The 18,865-nt window shown below is 39.5% G+C and overlaps 1 protein-coding gene across 1 annotated transcript in view; it reads left to right on the top strand.

Annotated features, from left to right (window-relative positions):
• Window positions 1-18,865, top strand: part of ARRB2 (arrestin beta 2) — a 530,032-nt gene that overhangs the window by 484,715 nt on the left and 26,452 nt on the right. Inside the window, exon 13 of the mRNA XM_044076297.1 lies at window positions 9,236-9,290. Within this exon, the coding sequence (XP_043932232.1) occupies window positions 9,236-9,290 (55 nt within the window). The remainder of the gene's footprint in view (window positions 1-9,235; window positions 9,291-18,865) is intronic.

The raw sequence follows: 18,865 nt of genomic DNA, 5'->3' as shown, positions 1-18,865 counted from the left end.
TACCAAGGAAGGATGAGCTGGGAGAGGCAGTGTGTGTGAGTGAGGCAAGGTTGGGAGGGAGGCAGGGTTGGGAGGGTGGCCTAATGGTTAAGGTGTTAGCCTTACAAACACAAGGTACAGGGTTTAAATCTCACAGGGGATAACTGGCTAGGCTTAAAATGGCTCGCAAGGGCAGTTAGCCTAGTACTAGCCTATGAACCTATGAGAGATGCAGAAACATTTGTAAAGAAGTCCGAGTGGACATGTTTTCAAAAGAGGTGCTGCATATGAAAAAGACCAGTCTGAAGCCCGACAAAAGACTGTCACCTTTTGCAAACATGCACAGGACTTCAGTATTCCTTTTAGGGTTTATTTTCCCAATTTTGTCACTTGCAAGCAGTTTCAGTGTGTTAGTCATCCCCTTTGACTTATTAGAGATATGTAAACGGAATAGTGACAGACCCAAAATTGACCATTGTGGCAGTTTAGTCCACTGCAGTTGATCTTAGCCAAAATGCAGAGAAGCTGACTACTACTTTGCCTGTAAAAGCCTTCCCCTTAACCATCATCAGACTTCATAGTTTCTCCCCAACTGTTTTATAAACATCTGTCCTGCTCCTAACTTCTCAGTCTGTTGAGCGAGATCTGTGGCATTGTACTAAGTCAAAAACCTTACTGAAGTCTAGATAAACAGCACTTTGTTATACTGTCATGCAGTTCTACTGTTACTGAGAGAGAGAACCGCAAGAAGTTTAATTGATAGCTGTACTTGGCAATGAAGCTATGCTGTTCTTGTGATATTTTTGAAAGGTCTGATGCCCTTTTTTTCAGAATCTTCTTCGTCACTTTTCTGGCCATTGCCATCAGGATAACTGGTCTTTTGTTGCGTGGATTGGTCCTGCTGCCACCCTTGAACAAGAGGAGAACTGAGCCTGTTTTCCAGTCATATTGGACTTCCTTACTGACAAGAAATCTTTTGAAGATTTCTGTAAGTTCTTCTGCTAGGGTTCTTGCTATGTTTTTAAAGTGTTGTGACCAGTATACCATTTGAGTTGTGTGTTGTGGTCACTCCTTCTTTTTTTACGTTCTGTCTTTTGAACCGCTTTTCTCTCTTTCCCGTTTTTCTCCCTTCTTCATGTCCTAGCCTAATAATACAATTTGCTGTTTTGCAAATATAAAGATAAAGAATGTATTCAGTACTTACTGTCCTTATCATTCCTTTCCTTCCACCTGTCGTTGATCAGCCTGTTTATGTTGGTAACCTCTTCCTTTTTCTGAAATGCATCTGAAAAAAATCTTTTCACTGTTGTACCTTTGGGATAGTTTTCTCCATGATATGTGGTCTTGTCCTCCTTCATTTGTTAAGTTCTTTCTTTCTTTGCCTTAATATAGAGTTGACGTTCCTCATTCCCTCCTATTCCTTTCACTATTAGAATGCTTTCTTATTATTTCTAAATCCCTCCATGATGTCCTATGTTCAGTCACTTTGGACACCTCCTAACCTTTTTTTGTTTCTCCTCCTGGGCAAGCTCCTACACAATATCTTAAATAATGCTTCACATTGACAGGTTGTTTGCCCTCCTCATATCTCCCCATTGTTTTAGTTCCCGGAAATCCTCTACTTCCATTTGATGGCAATCTGTGTCATGGTCACTGTTGATCAGTGGTTGAGATTACCTCCATATTGTGAACTTTGTAAAACAGAATGAGGTTTTTGTTGGGTACCAGCTTGCACTAGCTGAATATATTCTTTCTGGTCCGGTGTTTGTATCTGTAACATTTTATTTTTGTTGTGGATGTTAGAACTGACCATTCTGAAGTTTGGAGACTTGAGATCTCCCATCACCAGTGTCTTCTTTTTCTGACCCAATCCACTAAACCAGTCCAACAAAACTGTTATTATATGTATCCTAAGAGTAGTAGATGGTGTCCATTCACCAATTTTGTCTGAACTCATTTTGACCTGTGTATTTACATACTATTTCACTCCTATTTTGCCCTTCTCCCCTGTTCCATCTTGTTCCTCCATCTCTTGAATAAACCACCTTTGCCTTTTTTTTTTCCTGTCATCTCAAAGGATACTGTAGTATGGAAGTACCGTGTTCCAAAATCTCTTTTCTGTTATTGTCCAAGTCCCTTTGATGGTGGCAGTGTTCACCATATCATATTCTGGGATACCTTGCAGTTTGCTCATCTTTACCCAGACTTCTAACCCTGCACTATATCACCTTCCAATATGTTTTTTTTTCCTGGGTACAGGATGATTTGACCTCCGCAGTAAGAGATTCCATTAGTATTTCTATAAACCATTAAATCTAAGAATATAAAATGACTACATTAAATAAACGAGAAAAACATCTACAGAAACAAAGATTTAAACCATCATATAAGCTAAGAAAACATTAAACTTGGCAACAGTCACTACCAGAACTAACATTATTACATGACAGAATGAGATGAAGTCAGTGATTACAAGTTAAAAATGGAAAATGTATTGCAACCATAAAATAATGAAAAAATACCTGTTAGAAGTGTTTTTACAAAGGAAATGTATTCCCAGCATAAAACCATAAACTCATTCAAAGTAATACAACATGCAAGGCACAATCCCTAGTCAATAAAAGAGCAAAAAAGTTGTTTCTTCACAGCAGAATAAAAAAAAGTAACTATTGCCATCTACTGGTTCCATTAAAATAGCATTGATAAAATTACTGTTGAGTAAGGAAAAGTAGAAGTTAAAAAAAAGTTAAAAAAAAGGCTTGTGCATAGATGATCACTAACAAAATGTCAAAAATTACCTCATAAATTAATATTTACACATTAAATGAGTTAAATAAAATAACATTTACATGTTAAAATATTAAATAATATATTAAATTGCTATGTAAAATTCCTGATTAAAATATTAAGTATTAAAATGCTATTATTAAATTTAATAGGGACACAATTTAATTTTTGTGTGGTTGTTTATTTATAGCAAAATTGGGATCTTATCATCCGGGGCCAAACTGTCCAATAAATATTATCATAGACAATAAATGTAAATTTAAATAAGAAAGTATATACAGTTACATTGGGGGCGAATCTTCCAGGGTCAAACTGTCCTCCTTCCTTTCGCCTTTCCCCTTCCTGCCCTTCTTAACATTCATTATGCGTAATTATGTTCTTCAGTTTTACCACTTCAGTCTACACTACTTTTGTCTTTGTTCCTCCATTTTACCCCTTCGTTTTACATTACCTTTGCCCGTATTCTCCTTCATATTTTACCTTGTTCTTTTTCTGTTTTTCCTCTTTCACCTCATTGTATAAGCGCAGTAATACCCTCATGCATCTCAAAAGTTCATTCTCAGCAATACTTGCCCTTCCCTAGCCCATACTTCCATAGTTGACATTCTCTCCTTCAAAATTCCATAACCATGACTGTAATCCTTGTTTCTTGGCTTCCTTGCTACGTTGGCTGCAAACAGTAATAGGGTCTCTGAGAATGTGACTGTGCAGCCTGGGTCTATATCACAACATCGAAGTGTCAAAACTTTGAATGTCATAACATCGAACCCAAAACCACGAAAACTGAAAACTCCGAAGACTGAGAACAGAGATTTTTTTTTTTCCCCCTGGGGAAAATATATCACTGTTCCAGTGCAAAACACAACACACGAACACTACAAACTATTTCTAATGTGGGGGGGGGCTTTGCCCCCCCCCACACCCTCCCTACTTAAATATACCAACTCTGAGATCGCACCACAGTGGAGGAAATAGCGAAGTTGTGGAAACAGCCCACCAAATTATTTCCCTGGGAAAGAATTCAATGTTCCGAGGCTTCGATATTTTCAGTCTTCGGACTTTCAAGTTCGAGGTTTTGGTATTTGAAATTATCAGCGTTTGAAGTTTTGATATACACCCTGCAGCCTTGGGCCACCTCCTTTGCCCTTTTGGTTACTTCTGCAACTGGCCAGACCATCATTTCACTGGGCCCTGTTATGGATCATTACTTGTAGTCTGGACCTACTTTTTTCACCTTCTTTTCTTATGTTCTCCACGGTCATGGCACTGCCTTCATTGTGACCAGATGTGCTATGCTCACCAGCTAAGGTTTTGGTCCCCTTGGTGATAAAATTATCTATTATTATCTTGTCTTCACCTCACTGCTAATGCTGTGGTCCTGCTTGCTGTGCAGTACTAGATCACATACTTCATCCACTCATGCATCCACTCATGCATCCTTTCTTGCCTCTTCCTAGCTAATTTATGGTCCGATTTGTTCCTTTCCTGTCCTCCTGTTGTGTTGCTGCCAAGCTGCACTTGTATCTTTTCCTTGCTGTCTGCACTGGGGGCTCCTGTTTTCCTTTCTTCCTACTGTATTTTTGGGTCATTATCTCAGTCTTGATAATCTTCCCCATCTCCTCTGTTCTCTCATGCCTCACTAACTGCCTTTGTGTCATTCTCCAGTTGAGCATCTTTCAATCATTTTTCTCACCCTCCCCCGTGCCTTTTCTTCTCAGCTCTACACTTTACCATTCCTTTCTGTTCCCATCCTTCTCCCATTACTTACTGTCCTTGCTCCTGCAGATTCTGTACTTGGGCTCCCCCCAGCCATAGTCACCTTTGACTGACCCTGTTACTTGCTTGCCTATGCTTTCTCCTTTCTTCATCCTTCACCTCAAGTTTGCATCTCTAGCTTCATCCTCCTAAGCTCCTGGATCTCTCATTCCAACTCCATAATCTCATACATACTGCACAGTTTGGCCCTCTCTATGAATTTGAATCACACTGCTAGCCCATACCCAGAACACCTTACTGAACTCTTTCATTCCCATCTTTTCCATTCTTGCTACCTTTATCCATAATCTACATCACTGGCATTGAAAAATGCTTGTGAAGAAATTCTGAATAGGCAAGGAGGCTGGCACTTAGCTTGTCTTCTTTGTGCCTTGCCTGTCATTTTTCTGTCCATCTTTCAATGTATGTCCCCTCCCCCCTAATTTTTGCCTGTGCATTTTAGTTATGCATGTATAGCGTAGTTATGTGGTTCTGACTACTGTGTTAAGTGCTTGTTCTTACTGGTGCCTAATTGAAGGACTAAGCTCTAAGTAGGCATATTTATGTAATTCTTTTTCATTAGTTTTGCTTTCCTCCTATTTTCACTTAAGGTGTACTAAAGTGAAAAAAGTATCTGTGCAAAGTTAATTTATTTATTTAAAAGAAGTGGCATGTCCCATAAATGCTTAAATCTGGTCAGTAGGACCAGAAAAACACTCAAAAGGGCAAGCATAAGACTATTTGGAGTGTGGCTGGCCTTCTGATGTCTCTAGTTTTTGGACCTTTTGTTTGACAGGAAAGGGATGGCTGCTGGTAGGTAATTTTCCTTTAAAGATAGCTTCCTATTGGTATCCTTTTTGTCCTATTGTTGTCTAGAACTGTGCCCATTTCCAGTGGTTCTTTTCCTAAACAAATCATAGTTTAAGATCTATCTGATTTGTATCCTCATTTCAGTGGATCTTGGCTCATGCATTTGCTGGTAGTTCTGTTCTGGAGCCATGTTTCCCCTCAACCAGTGACGCTTGCTTTCTGTGGTATTTTTCTTTTTTTTTTTTTTTTATATCAAACTTGAGCTGGCTGTTTTGACTGGTTATTTCTCAGACTCATTTGTGGCTTGTACTTTGTTCCCACTGTTTTGCTGTCTGGTGTTTTGCATGCTTCAGGGGAAGTACAGTCCTTGTTTTTGCATTTTCTAAGATAAGATCAGTCTCTGTGTAATCTGTTAATGACCACACTGTGATAGTGTTGGGAAAAATCTTGAGGTCAGTGTTGGCCAGTGCTAAGCTTTGGATGTGGGTTTTAGGTTGTAAAGCTGAAGATGACAATCATTTGGTTTTAAATTTTAAAACACTGATTTCAGTCGGGTCTGTTCCATGAATCCTCTAACTTTTTTGACTGTAATATTCTGCAGCTGGGTCGGTATTTTCTGCAGTAACATTTTTATTTATTTGACAGATATTTGGTGTCAAACTGATGGGTCATGTGCTTTAAAAACACCTTTATTAAAACTAAAGACATAGGCAAACAATACAGTAACAGAAAAGAAACCACTTTAACATTTTCTGTTTCAGTACATAAATGCATCACATATAACTTCTTTGCTACTATCATCAGTCCACCATTACAAAAAGTCCCTGAATTCCTGCCTCCCCCTAAATGTATATGTAATTTGCTCCTTCCCTTTTCTAAAGATCCCTCTTCCAGTTCATTATCTCTTTTTATAATATTCAGTACCTCAAGTACAGTTGATTTCGACTTTCATTTCCATTTTCTAGTGTTTGGTTTTTTGGCAGACAACAGGATTAAACGTAATAAGGCATTACTAAGTGTAGGCAGTTCAGATCTTGTATCCCACTTCACAGTAGTCATTTCCTGACTTACAACCATTTGAAAACCTTATATTACTGATAGAGTACTCTGTAGGGAATTTTTTTTAAATCTGTCAATTCATTACACCAAAACAAATGTTTCCAGTTACCTCTTTTTTTCTCTATCACACCTCCAACATTTGCTATCTACCCAAGGAAAAATTCTTTGAAGTCTATTTGGGTTGTAAAAATATCTGTACAAATACCTCCAAGTAAAGATCCTAGACCTTCTGGACTTTGCTGCATATTTGGGAGCCATACATATGTCTTCCCATTGTTTTCTTGTAATTCTTTTTCAAGTCTCTCTTCCCAATCTCTTCTAACCTCCTCTGAATGATTCTCAGTTATCCCTTTTTTAACAGCTGCCTCTGTTCTAGATCCAGCTAAAAACTCTACCATAGCAGGTATTTTCACTTAAAATTCTGCTATCCCTTTCTTTTTGCTTGTACTCTGAGATCAAGCCCTAGAAGGGAAGGCAGTCTCTAGCTTGCAGTCCAGATGTCTTCTTGGCCTTATCCTACTCTATTACCTTTCCTGCTGCATTATGTGCTCTCAGTCTATATTCATACTTGCAGTTAGCCCTATTGGCAAACTCTCCTGTCTCTATTCTTGTGTTGGCTTAGTTATTAGAATAGCTTCTGCTACTTTATGAATATATTATTCTGTGTAGTCCTTAATATTCTTCTTAAGGATCTGCATCCAAAATCCCACCCTCCCTCCCTCTCTCTTTCTTGAACTACCCCCCCCCCCCCAATTCACCATCATCCATCTGCACTTTGAATTATAACCTTTTGCTTGTGTTAAGTATATGAGCTTTAACTGTGTATCTCTAAAACATCCCTTCAAATCAGGTAAACCCAAACCACATTGTTCTATGAGAAGGATCAACTTATCCTACTTAAGTCTTGCCATTTTTTCCTCCCAGGTGAGTTTCTTCAATTCTTCATTAGTTATTGTCCACAACTTCTCCTCTCGTTGATGAAGTATGCCTGACCTGTGTACAAGACTAAAGTCACTAAAAACATTTTTACGGCTTTTGTCTTACTATCCATATACATAAATAAGTTTTTTTCAATTTCTCAGTGTTTGTAACATATTTTGTTTAGTCTCTTCCCATATATCCTTAGCTGCCAGAACAGAAACCGTTTTAATCTATACTCCTAAATCCTTCATCTTATTTCCCCATAAATATGGATATTGCTGAACCAGTTTGTGCATGGGTACAACATTTATGTGTATAGCCTTTGTTTTATCTTCATTAATTTTATATCCCAAAAAGACTTGGAACGGTCTCAAAATGTTCCACAACACTAAATATTTGGCTTTTTTTAGTCCCCCCCCCCTTATTTTTTTTTTTAATAAACATTTGTTTACCGGGAAAGTCTGACTTGGAACAAAGCCAATTTTCATCGGAGGCCCAGGGAGAAACGTTCCAGACACATGTCTTTATAAGTTCTTTTTCTTTTTTATCTGACTAGATAATTGAATCATAATGTGTGTTTTTGTTGCTGGACCTGGACCAGGATCATCCCTTTAAACTCTAGGTGAATTACTTATGAACATCAGATTTTATTTTTTCTTTAATGATAGAACAGGTATACAGATAATTAAAATATTTTATTAAAAGATTTACTGTTACTCAAAAAATGTATATTCTTAAATTTGGAACTTTGAAATCATTAAATTGGAATGTGGAGTGTAATTAGACCTGTTTTCTGGGAAATTATGGATTAATTGTTTAACAGTTGTGGTTATTTTGCCTTGTGTCTACATGTTTTTTGGATTTTTGTGCTGTTTAATAGATGTATTATGACTGGTTCTTTTGAATGTGAACTTGATTTGAAGATTTTTTTTTAATGCAACTCCTGTGAATGCTTGTGCCAAGACACCAGAAGATTTATTTTTTTAGTGACCTGAAGGTCCATTTTATTTGTCATTAAAATAAAATTAGTTTTAGTTGATCGCTTTATTTTTATTTATTTTTTTCGTACTTGGGAAATGAAGGCTTGTCGTACTTAAATTGTCAGACATCACTTTTTGACAGTTGTACAGTCAACTGCATCTGAATCCTGTTACTGTTCCTTTACTCCCTATTTAATTTTATATCCATCTATCTATATATAACTACATATGTATTATGATATGTGATTATGTCATTAGAAATAATATTATGATCTGTAGTTGTGTCATTAGATTTTACATTTTCTTTGACACATGTCCCATTGCAGTAATTTTATCATTACATCTTTAATCAGTCCAATAATTCCTACCAACTTTTTGTGTTGCATTTCTTTCTCTCTGTGTCTCCTTTTGCTCTTTTTGTCTGCATTCTTTAGAGTCTTTTTATTTACTTGTTTGATTATTATTGTGTAGTACTTGCTTAAGCACTTCAGTAAACCTAGTTTATGGCTATTTTACACCAATATACATATTTGTATCTGTAAAAAGGACATTATAATGTTGTTAGATGTTCTGACATTCTTTACCTTTCTGATGGTGACGGCTCCTTTCCGTTTTTTTGCTGCCCATTCTTAACTTTTTCACTGCATCTGAATCATCTGCCTCACAAAACACAGAGTATGTTAGGACAGCTAAGATCTTTATTGATTTATTAGATCAAACACAACTGACTTTTACCAATTTGACAGGGATTGCTTCCTACAAACAGCCATCATGGATTCCTTGTGCATTTGTGCCATAGTAAAGTGAATGAGTTTGGAGTGGGGGGTGTTTAGTATTGAACTATTTTAATGAGGGTGGAATATGCAGAACTTAAAATGCTGTCAAAAGATAACACTGCGTTGTAATTTAATCTGTTGTACTAAAGCAGATACTTTGTTTTTCAGCTTTACCAGAACAAGACTCACCTGTCGACACAAATCTGATAGAATTTGAGGCAAAGTGAGTAATTCCTTCCTTTTTGAGTGGGTTATTGTCAAAAATTTGTCATAAAATTTAATGTGTGTGTAACATGTAAGATAATCAAAAACTCTGCAGTACTAGTTATTAAATAAAAAACAGAAACCAAAATCTTGATGCTGAAATACACATGCTTTAAGACAACACTGGAGCATGCAAAACAAAAATGTATTTAACAGGAGATTTGTGGCCACTGCATCTCCATACTCCCTGATAATTATAAATAACCGTATTGCATAGTACCCCAGTAAGGGCATTATTCCCTTCCCTGTTAAAATAGCGATCTTGTACCAGAACATAGGTTGCCTCTTCTGTTGATTTAATTGTGATCCTCTGGACAACTGTTGACCAAGTGCGGAGTCAGTCCACATTGAGGGACGTGTACACAAATAGATTTTCTATCAATTTTTATAACCATAGTCTGTAGTTTTGACGTTCTAAGTTTAGAGAGTGATGGAAACCATGGAGTCAATTTCCAAATACTTCAGATACTAGAAGTATATCTGAAACCGTAAGTCTAAATATGGAAATCACAATTCCTGTTTTTTATTATGTCCATCATATATATGTAGGATGCCTTTCACTTGATCTAAATGTGTTTAGTCTGACTTTAGATTTTAAGCATTCTATCAATGCTTATTTCATCAAGTAATTTATTTTCTTAATCATATGCAATTAGTTTTGTCATAGTAGTGTAAATCGAAGAAAACTTTATTGTCATTCAGAACTATGTCTCGAAAATAAGTGTACCTCAAGGCTTGTCAAACATGACGATGCACTTGAGCTTCTCCATGTTCAAGTTAACGTAGGCAAAATCCCATACCACTTCCTTACAACCTCTGCAACCCAGGAAACCTGTAAACGTGTATTTAAGCTTACTGGAGATGCTCACTACCCAACCCAATAGCACATTCACAGACAACTTTAATTATCCCATTACTAACAAGGAATCATATTGACACAAAACTTGTAGGCACAGAGATTCTTTGACTTAATAAACAAACTCCCTGGACCAGATTGTCAATATGCCAACAACCAAGGGCAAAAACCTACTGGATATGGTCCTCACTAAAATGGGACAGTGCTGCACACATCTCTATTATAATGTCCTCTCCGGTAAGGTCAGACCACAGAACAGTCTTCTTTTGAAGTAAAATAAAACTTGGAACCCCAATTAACCCTGGAAGGCCAACTTCCTACTATTAAGTGATAACCTGGAAAATTTTCAAGCCCCACTAAACCTTGAGAACACTGCTGGCTATGGAACTGTTCAGAAAAACCGTATACAAGTATGTAAATAGCTGTATAGAGGTAGCTGTACCCACCAGGAATAAGTACAGAATTAACTCAATAAATGAGCCCCCTAGTGGAGTCGCAACATCTATAGGCTGCATAGCAGAAAGAAGAAAATTATGACAAAAATTAGGAGGAGTAACTCCCAGCAAGATAAAATCACTTTCATCAAGCCAAATAAACAACTCAGAGGGCAAATAAAGTATAGAAAAAAAGCCAAAACTGAGGTAAATCTGGCCTCTCAGGCCAAGGACAACCACAGGGTATTCTTTAGTTATGTCGGCATCCTCAAAGGCAGAGCTCATTGTTATTGTTGCCACCTGTACTGAACCAGAAGATATAGCAAACCTAATGGCAGACAAATTTATCTCCAACTTTACTCGCTCTCCCGACAGCCTCTTCAGTCCAAGAACACGGCATCAATGGGGTCTGACAGTATCTGTCTGTCTTCCAAATAAGTAGGAAATGCAATCTATCAAGCCCTCTGAAATCAGTATTTAACTGTGACCTCCAAACAGCATGCATGCCTCATGAATGGAGAATGGCAACAGTCATCCCTCAGCACAAAGACAGGCCCCCTACAGCCCCTGGAAACTATAAACCAATAAGTCTTACTAGGCTCATACACCAAGCCATGGAAAGAATTATCGCAGAAATGATCAGTAATGGTGTAGGATACCTGTAGACACTGAACCCAACCCTGTTTAGTTTCGTCAAGGGCAGACATGCTCAACCAGGTGGATTTTTTTGAAAAGGTCATCAAAGCAACTGACAAGGGCAAAACAGTTCACACTTCCTACCTTGACCTTGCCAAGACATTTGACACAATTCCCCACTTGTGCATTAACAAACTCAAGAGAGGACACAGGAAGTTACAACTGGAGAGTCTACGTTTGAGAGACCTATCCCCAGCAAAGTCCCTGTGGAATTGGTCCTGGGACATCTCCTTTTTGGTATCTTCTTTTCTGAAGTCAAGAAAAACATCAACGTCCTCGGATTGTCCAAATTTGCAGATGATTGCAGATTAGGAGCATTAGTAGAATCTCCCACCAGCACTAATGGCGCATTTGGTATGTACCAGTAAGGGCTGACAAAGTCAAATAACTGATGTCAGAGACATAGACTAAAACTAAATGCCAACAAATGCGTAATATCCTTCAGGAAGTCAGCCACCCCTGGTTACTACCATATTGATAGTATATCCCTAAGAGTTGACCCAGTAGTCAGGAACTTGGGGATACATGTACATGGTAATCTTTAACCATCACATATCTACGGTAGTGAGGAAATCATTGTACGTTGTGATAATTATAAACAAAGGTATGGCATCTAGGGCCAAGGAGGTTGTTCCACTGTATTTGGCACTCATCAGACCTATCATCGATTCCATCCATTCATTCTCAACCCCTTTTTTTCTCATCAGTTTCAACAGTGAGAATCATTTCGAGCCAAGGTTTACACTGCCGGGTGGCTAGCCTTGCAGCTGTAGTTCATCCATAGTACTGACTCGCACACACTCGCATGAATATAAATAGCCTCATAGATATAGACAAAATGCAGAGTACAGAATTATATTAAGAAATGTGAGATGCAAATAGTACTATTGCAGGAGATGAATTAAGGTAGAAATGAGAATGTAGATCATTGAGTACAATGTCCTATTTGGTATGTACCTAACCAGGCACATACAACAACTGGAACATCCACAAAGGTTCTTCACTAAAAGAATACGGGGAGTAAATAATTGCTCATTCCCTGTATGGTTTCCTACAGGCTGTTGGGAGATCTGTGCCTAGCATACAAGGCATTGTTGGACCCCACTCTGATGAACCTCCTGCATATCTGCAAAGTAAACCGCATCAGAATTACCTGTTCTAAAGACTTAAACCTTGCCTGTGATATAAGTAGGACTTGCTGGAGAGACAGGTATGTATCCCAGAGACAATCCCTTCTCTGGAACAGGCTCCCCATCCATGTGAAGCAGAGTTCCTCCCTAACTCAATTCAGGTTTAACTTGGACAACAGAATGGGGAACCAGAAATGTATTCTGGCTTGGCACCTGTATTCTTTGGGTCTATATTATCTAATCGACCACTTAGCTTGTTGAACGCCTAAACGTCGACAGCTAAGGGTCGAAAGCTTACAATCTCGAATGGCCAGGTAAGCGAATCGAATTCTTTCATCCGGAAAGAATTTGCTTGGCCATGCCACACTAACATAAACTTCCAAACCATAAAAAAGTGGGGGGCTTTGCTCCCCCACACCCCTAACTAAATATACCAACTCAGAGATCACTCTACGTTGGGGAAGGGGAAAATTCTTGATAATTACAGCTTTATAACCTGATAAATTATCTAAGGCTTTATACTTGGTGGCAAAAGGATTTTTCTCTTCAGCAACTTTGCAACTCAGCATAACTTAATTATCTTTCTCATCTGTCTAGATTTCATTTTGTATGTAACATTCTGATTCTCCTCCTGTCTCCACTGTAAATGGGCTTCTAGCTTAGTTGGACTAACCCGGTTAACAAATGTCAAATAAATAAATAATAAATTCCTTCCTTCCTCCCTGGTAGACTTGGTTCTACAAAATTTAGCAGACCCATCTGAATCTGAGATGAAATGGGTTCTTGAAAAATATCCTTACCACACTTTTTGCTTTGGTCTTTTATGCATTTCATAGGTGTTTACTAGGCTAATGACCACAAGGGCCTTTTTAACCCTAGCCTTGCCTCCCAAATCTCTGAAAAGTTCTGGTACCCTTGATAAATGTAAGCATAGGCCTGGGAGGTGAACCATTTACAGGTTACTTGTTTGCATTAGAGACGTAGGTGCCAAACCAGGGATGAATTTCCGTTTTCCCATCCAGTTGTCCAAGTTGTACTTTAATTGGGTTAGGGAGGAACTCTGCTTCACATGGATGGGGGGAGCCTGTTCCATAGATGGGGTATTCTCTGGGATATATACCCATCTTTCCAGCAAGTCTTACATATATCACAGACAAGGTTTAAGTCTTTAGAATGGGTAATTCTGGTACTGTTTGTTTTGTGGATATGCAGGAGGTCCATCAGAGTGGGATCTGACAATGCCCTGTTTACCAGGCATAGATCTCCCCTCAAAAGCCTGTAGGAGATGGAACATAGGGATAGAGGCTTGAGGCGGTCTGCATAGGACATATTACTTACGCCCTGTATTCTTTTAGTGAGGAACCACTGTGGACGGTCCAGTTGTTGGGTATGCCTGGTTAGGTACATACCAAAGGGGGCATTGTACTCAATGACAAGTCTGATGAAAACCGAATACAGTGGAACAATGACTTCCTTGGACCTAGATGCCATACCTTTATTTATAAACTGCGCAACATAGAATTATTTCCTCACGACTGTAGACATGTGATGAGCAAAGGCTAGATTACTATCTATCTATAGGTGTTCCTAAGTCCCTGACTGCTGGGTCAACTCTAAGGGATATGTTGTCAATATGATAGTTACAAGGGATGGATGACTTCCCAAAGGATATTATTATGCATTTCTTGGCATTTAATTTTGGTCCATGGCTCTGACACCAGTTTGTCTGTGTCAGCCCCTCATGGAGAACTTTAGTGCAAGTGTGAGATTCAGTGGCAGCTCCTAATCTGCAATCATCTGCAAATTTAGTCAGCCAGAGACCAATGAAATTGGCCTTGACTTCTGTGAAGTAAATGCCAAAAAGGAGCAGACAAGGACTGATCTCTGAGGGACTCTGCTTGTGAGTAGCCTCTTTGCAGAGGTGGACTCGCCAATTCTAACTTCCTGGGTCCTGTCTGTGAGCCAGTTGGCTATCCACTGGGTGACATGTGGGTTTGTACCTAACCTGTAGAGTTTGTCAACAATGCCTGAATGGGTATTGTGGCAAATGCCTTGGCCAGGTCAAGGTAGGCAGTGTGAACGATTTTGCCCTCATCCATTGCTTTGGTGACCTTCTCAAATAAGTCCATCAGGTTGAGTAGGCATGATCTGGCCTTGACGAAACCAAATTGGGTTGGTTCCAGTGTCTGGAGGTTTACTATATCTCTATTGTTCATCTCCATGATAATTCTTTCCATGGCTTTACATATAAGACCAGTGAGACATATGGATCTGTAGTTTCCAGGGTCTGTAGATGGCCCACCTTTGTGCAGAGGGATGACTGTTGCCTTTCTCCATTCATGAGGCACAAAGCCTGCTTGGAGGCTACAGTTAAATAGTAATTCCAGAGGCCCTGATAGGTCATGTTTCATGCTATTTAGAAGACATCCTGGGATATTGTCTATGCCCATTGATGCAGTGTTCTTGGTCTTAGAGAGAGCATTAAGGACCCATTCCCTAGTGATAGTAGGGGGAGTTATATTTGATATTTCCTGAGGGAAGGTTGAGGGAGATAGAGGAGTAAAGCTGGAGCTGAATTTATCAGCCAGGAGGCTTGCTGTATCTTCTGGCTCAGTATAGGTAGCTCCTGTGGAAATCCTACAAGAAGGGCCTCGCTGAGACAGATGCCTGGTGTCAGAGCCATTGCCTCAAGCTCAATGCCAGAAAGTGCATTGTCATCCCCTTTGGTAAAACCTCTCTACCAAACAAGGAAACAAGTACAATGCCAAACCAAACAGAACAAGTCCAAAACCACAAAGGAGGCAGCGAATTGAAGAAATCCAAACCAAACCAAACCAAATGGAAGAAATCCAAACCAAGGCAAATAGCGTACTAAAAATTTATTGTTTGCTTTCGTCCAGTAGACTTCATCAGAACACTGTCTGTCCTTTGATAGTCACATCACCACAGTAGTCAGGAAGTCCTTCTACGTGGCACACCACATCATAAAAGGGTTCTCATCCAGGAAAAAAGAGGTCATTGTTCCCCTCTACTCAACACTCATTAGACATATTATAGAGTACAACGTCCTTTTTGGAATGTACCTGACAAGACATCTGCAGCAGCTGGAAAGGCCACAGAAGTACCTCACAAAGAGGATTACTGGCCTCAAACAGATGCCCTACACTGCCAGTCTCAAAAAACTCCAGCTTTACTCCGTAGCATATCGCCTACTCCGAGGTGATCTCTGCCTAACATATAAAGCTAGGTGATCTCTGTCTAACATATAAAGCTATGTCAAACCCAGAGCTGTTGGACATGCTACACCTAAAGAAATCCCAATCCCTCCGAGCTACACTCTCTAGGGACCTAAACCTTGTCACAACAATAAACAGGACTTGCTGGAGGGATAGATTCCTGTCCCAGAGACTTCCCATTCTCTGGAACAGGCTACCCATCTATGTCAAGTAGTTCTTCATTAGCACTCTTCAAGAAAAATCTTGATGATTGGATGGGAAATAGGAAATACACCCCGGGCATCACTTCTGTGTCTCTGCTCAACAGTGGCACAGGAAAATAACTTTCTTGGGTGGCGTAAGCCGGAGAATCTTGTTGACTAGGCTTACGTAGGCCCTTGGGCCGATAGCCTAGCTACCTACCTATGAACCTGTGAACCATTTACAATGAGCTCTGCACACAATTGTGTATTGCCTTTGAGGTTGCGGACATAGCAAAAGACTGCTTTGTGGTTGTCCTTGGCTTGGGAGGCCAAACTTCCCTCAAATTTGGCTTTGGTAGACTTTATTTGTCCTCTGAGTTGTTTGTTTAGTGTAGTGAGAGTGCTTTTACCCTGCTGGGTGCTGCACCTCCTAATTTTGCCATGATTTTCTTCCTCCTGTTATACATCCAATTGATTTTGTGATTCCACCAGGGTGGCTTGTTTTTTGTTAGTTTTGTACTTCCTGGTGGGTACAGCTGCCTCTATGCAGCTATTAACACACTTGTACAGGGTTTTTGCGAACAGTTTTGCATAGGCAAAAGTGTTCTCAGGGTTTATAGAGGCTTGAAATTTTGTCAGGTTCTCACTTAATAGCAGGAGGTTAGCCTTAGAATAGTTCCTGAATATTCTCGGTTGAGCTGGGCGTCCAGGTTTTATTTTTACTTTAAAGGAGACCATTTTGTGGTCTTACAGTAGGGGGTGTGCAGCACTCTCCCATATTACTGAGTACAGATCCAGTATGGTTGCACCCCTGGTTGGTGTATTGACTGGTCCAAGGAGTTTGTTTTTACAAAATCCAGGAACCTCTGTGCATGTATGTTTGATGTCGAGTAGGATTCACAGTTAATAGTGGGGTAATTATAGTCACCCATTAATACGGTTTTGGGTTGGATGGTTAGTGTTTCAAAACGTTTAATACATTGGTATGGGTTTCCTGGGTCATAGAGGGGGACCTATAGCTTGCAAGGAAGTGGTATTGGATTTTACCTATGGTGATTTGAACATGGAGCAGCTGAAGTACATTGTCCTGTTTGACCAGCCGTGAAGTATATTTTGATGTAAATAGAGACACCTCCACCTTTAGTCCCTGCCTGTGAAGTAGCTGGTCTAAATGTGTGGAAGGCATTATAACCTTGCACTGTGCTGTCCGCAGACTGCATAGACATCAACATTCTGTAGGGTAAAGAGAACTTTAGAGGAGTGGAGTTTTTTGTTTAGGCTCCCTAGCATTGAGCCGTAATGCCTTTAGATTGTGTTGGTTTTGATTTTCTATGTCGGAAGTACTTTCAGTTTGGCATTGCCTAAAAAAGGCTCTATGGGAAGACAATGATTTAGCTAATATTCAAAACCCTAGATGGGAGAGGTGCAGACCATCCCTGGCAAAGCAGTGTGGTCTGTTGACCATCTCCTTCCATGCTGACAAATATTGCACCCCCTTAGAATGACAACAGACTAAGCCAATTATTAAAGTTAATCATCTTTTGTTCGTATTGTGGGCATCATCCTTGGAGTAGGTAAAATGCTACTTAATGCTAAGCCCAGCCTGAGACACACATTCCGAGAGCTCTATGATGTCTCTCTCCATATAGTCTAGAGGGGTATGCCTCAGGTCATTTACTCCCACATGGACTATAACTGAGTCATATTGGTAATTGTGGTCCAATGACCTGAGTGCATGTGTAATGTGGCAGATCCTAGCCCCTAATAAGCAACTGTCTTCATTGTAATTTTGTTTGTATGGCTGTTGGAGCTGCCTAAGGAATATGTTTGGGGGGGGGGCATTCTGGATAACTTCCTCCTTGAATTATATCCTCTTCACTCAGGCTTCCCAGGAACTTGTTGGACCACCAGAAGAGGTTATGGATGTTAATTTCCATTAAGGGTCTGCATACCACTTTGGCTTCTTTCTCTTCTTATAGGTACCACCTGAGTTTTCTAACATACTTATAGAGTGAGAAGAACAACAGGTGTCATACTTTTTTGTCCTCTCTCTTTGTGCAGAGTACTTCTCAGAGTAAGATAACCCTATTGGCCAAGTAGTCATTGTCCTGGCTACAATGTTGGGTTGCAAGAGACAAGATAATTCTTTTCTGTAGGCTTCCAGAACCTTGCTCATGAAGTGGTTGGTGCTAAACATGGTTACATTCACATTATACATCCCCATCAGTCTTTACAGATTTCTTTGAACAGGCCTGGGTAGTAGTTTATAAGGGGATAATAGCATTTTTTTCTGCTTCAGAGAAAATCAAAGGTTCTCCTCTTAGGTTTTGCATGCTGAGAAAGGAGCAAAAGACTTGCATCACATTTTAGACCTTATTTCGGTAGAGTCATTTGGCATGTGAGATTCTGGGTAGTGACTTTCCAAGGGGGCACTGTTTTTTGGTATCTGTATGGTGTTTGTGGGTATTATGAGCACCTTTTGGCACATAACTGTTTTGTGTCCCCACAGAAGGCCTCTGAAGTTGGAACTGGCAAATGCATATTCACCTTAGCAGTTGATCTGTCAGGAGACCTTTTGCAGTGAGCACTTGTTATACTTCCCTGCCCATGTGATAAGATGGTCTCTTTCTGGATTTCCATTTTAGTTTGGCTAGAGAATAGTGCATGGGGACACTGGCAGCTTTCCAGAGCTCAGAATCCCATTCTCTGACTCTAACAGGTGATTGGCTAAGGCCCTCCCATCAGGGGAAGCCTAACCCTTGTTGCAGAAATTCAGTTACTCTTTTACTGCCAGCTGTAGGACTGTGAGTTGAATCTCCTCAGCAGCCTCTGTTGGAGGATTACAGCTTCCATATCCTTTGGGAACTTCCGTTCCTCTATAATAATAAAGACTTTTGATTTCTTTCCGTTTTTATGTATATAATGTGTGCTTGCGCTCGTGCGTGTGTATATCTATCTATATATATTTATATCTATACAGATATATATATATATCTATAT

The sequence above is a fragment of the Protopterus annectens genome, chromosome 7.part0 (genome assembly GCF_019279795.1).
Source record: "Protopterus annectens isolate FY-2018-M chromosome 7.part0, PAN1.0, whole genome shotgun sequence".
In the NCBI taxonomy this organism is placed as follows: Eukaryota; Metazoa; Chordata; order Ceratodontiformes; family Protopteridae; genus Protopterus; species Protopterus annectens.
The sequence above is the reverse complement of the archived record's forward strand: the minus strand, read 5'-3'. Positions and strand labels throughout refer to the sequence as shown.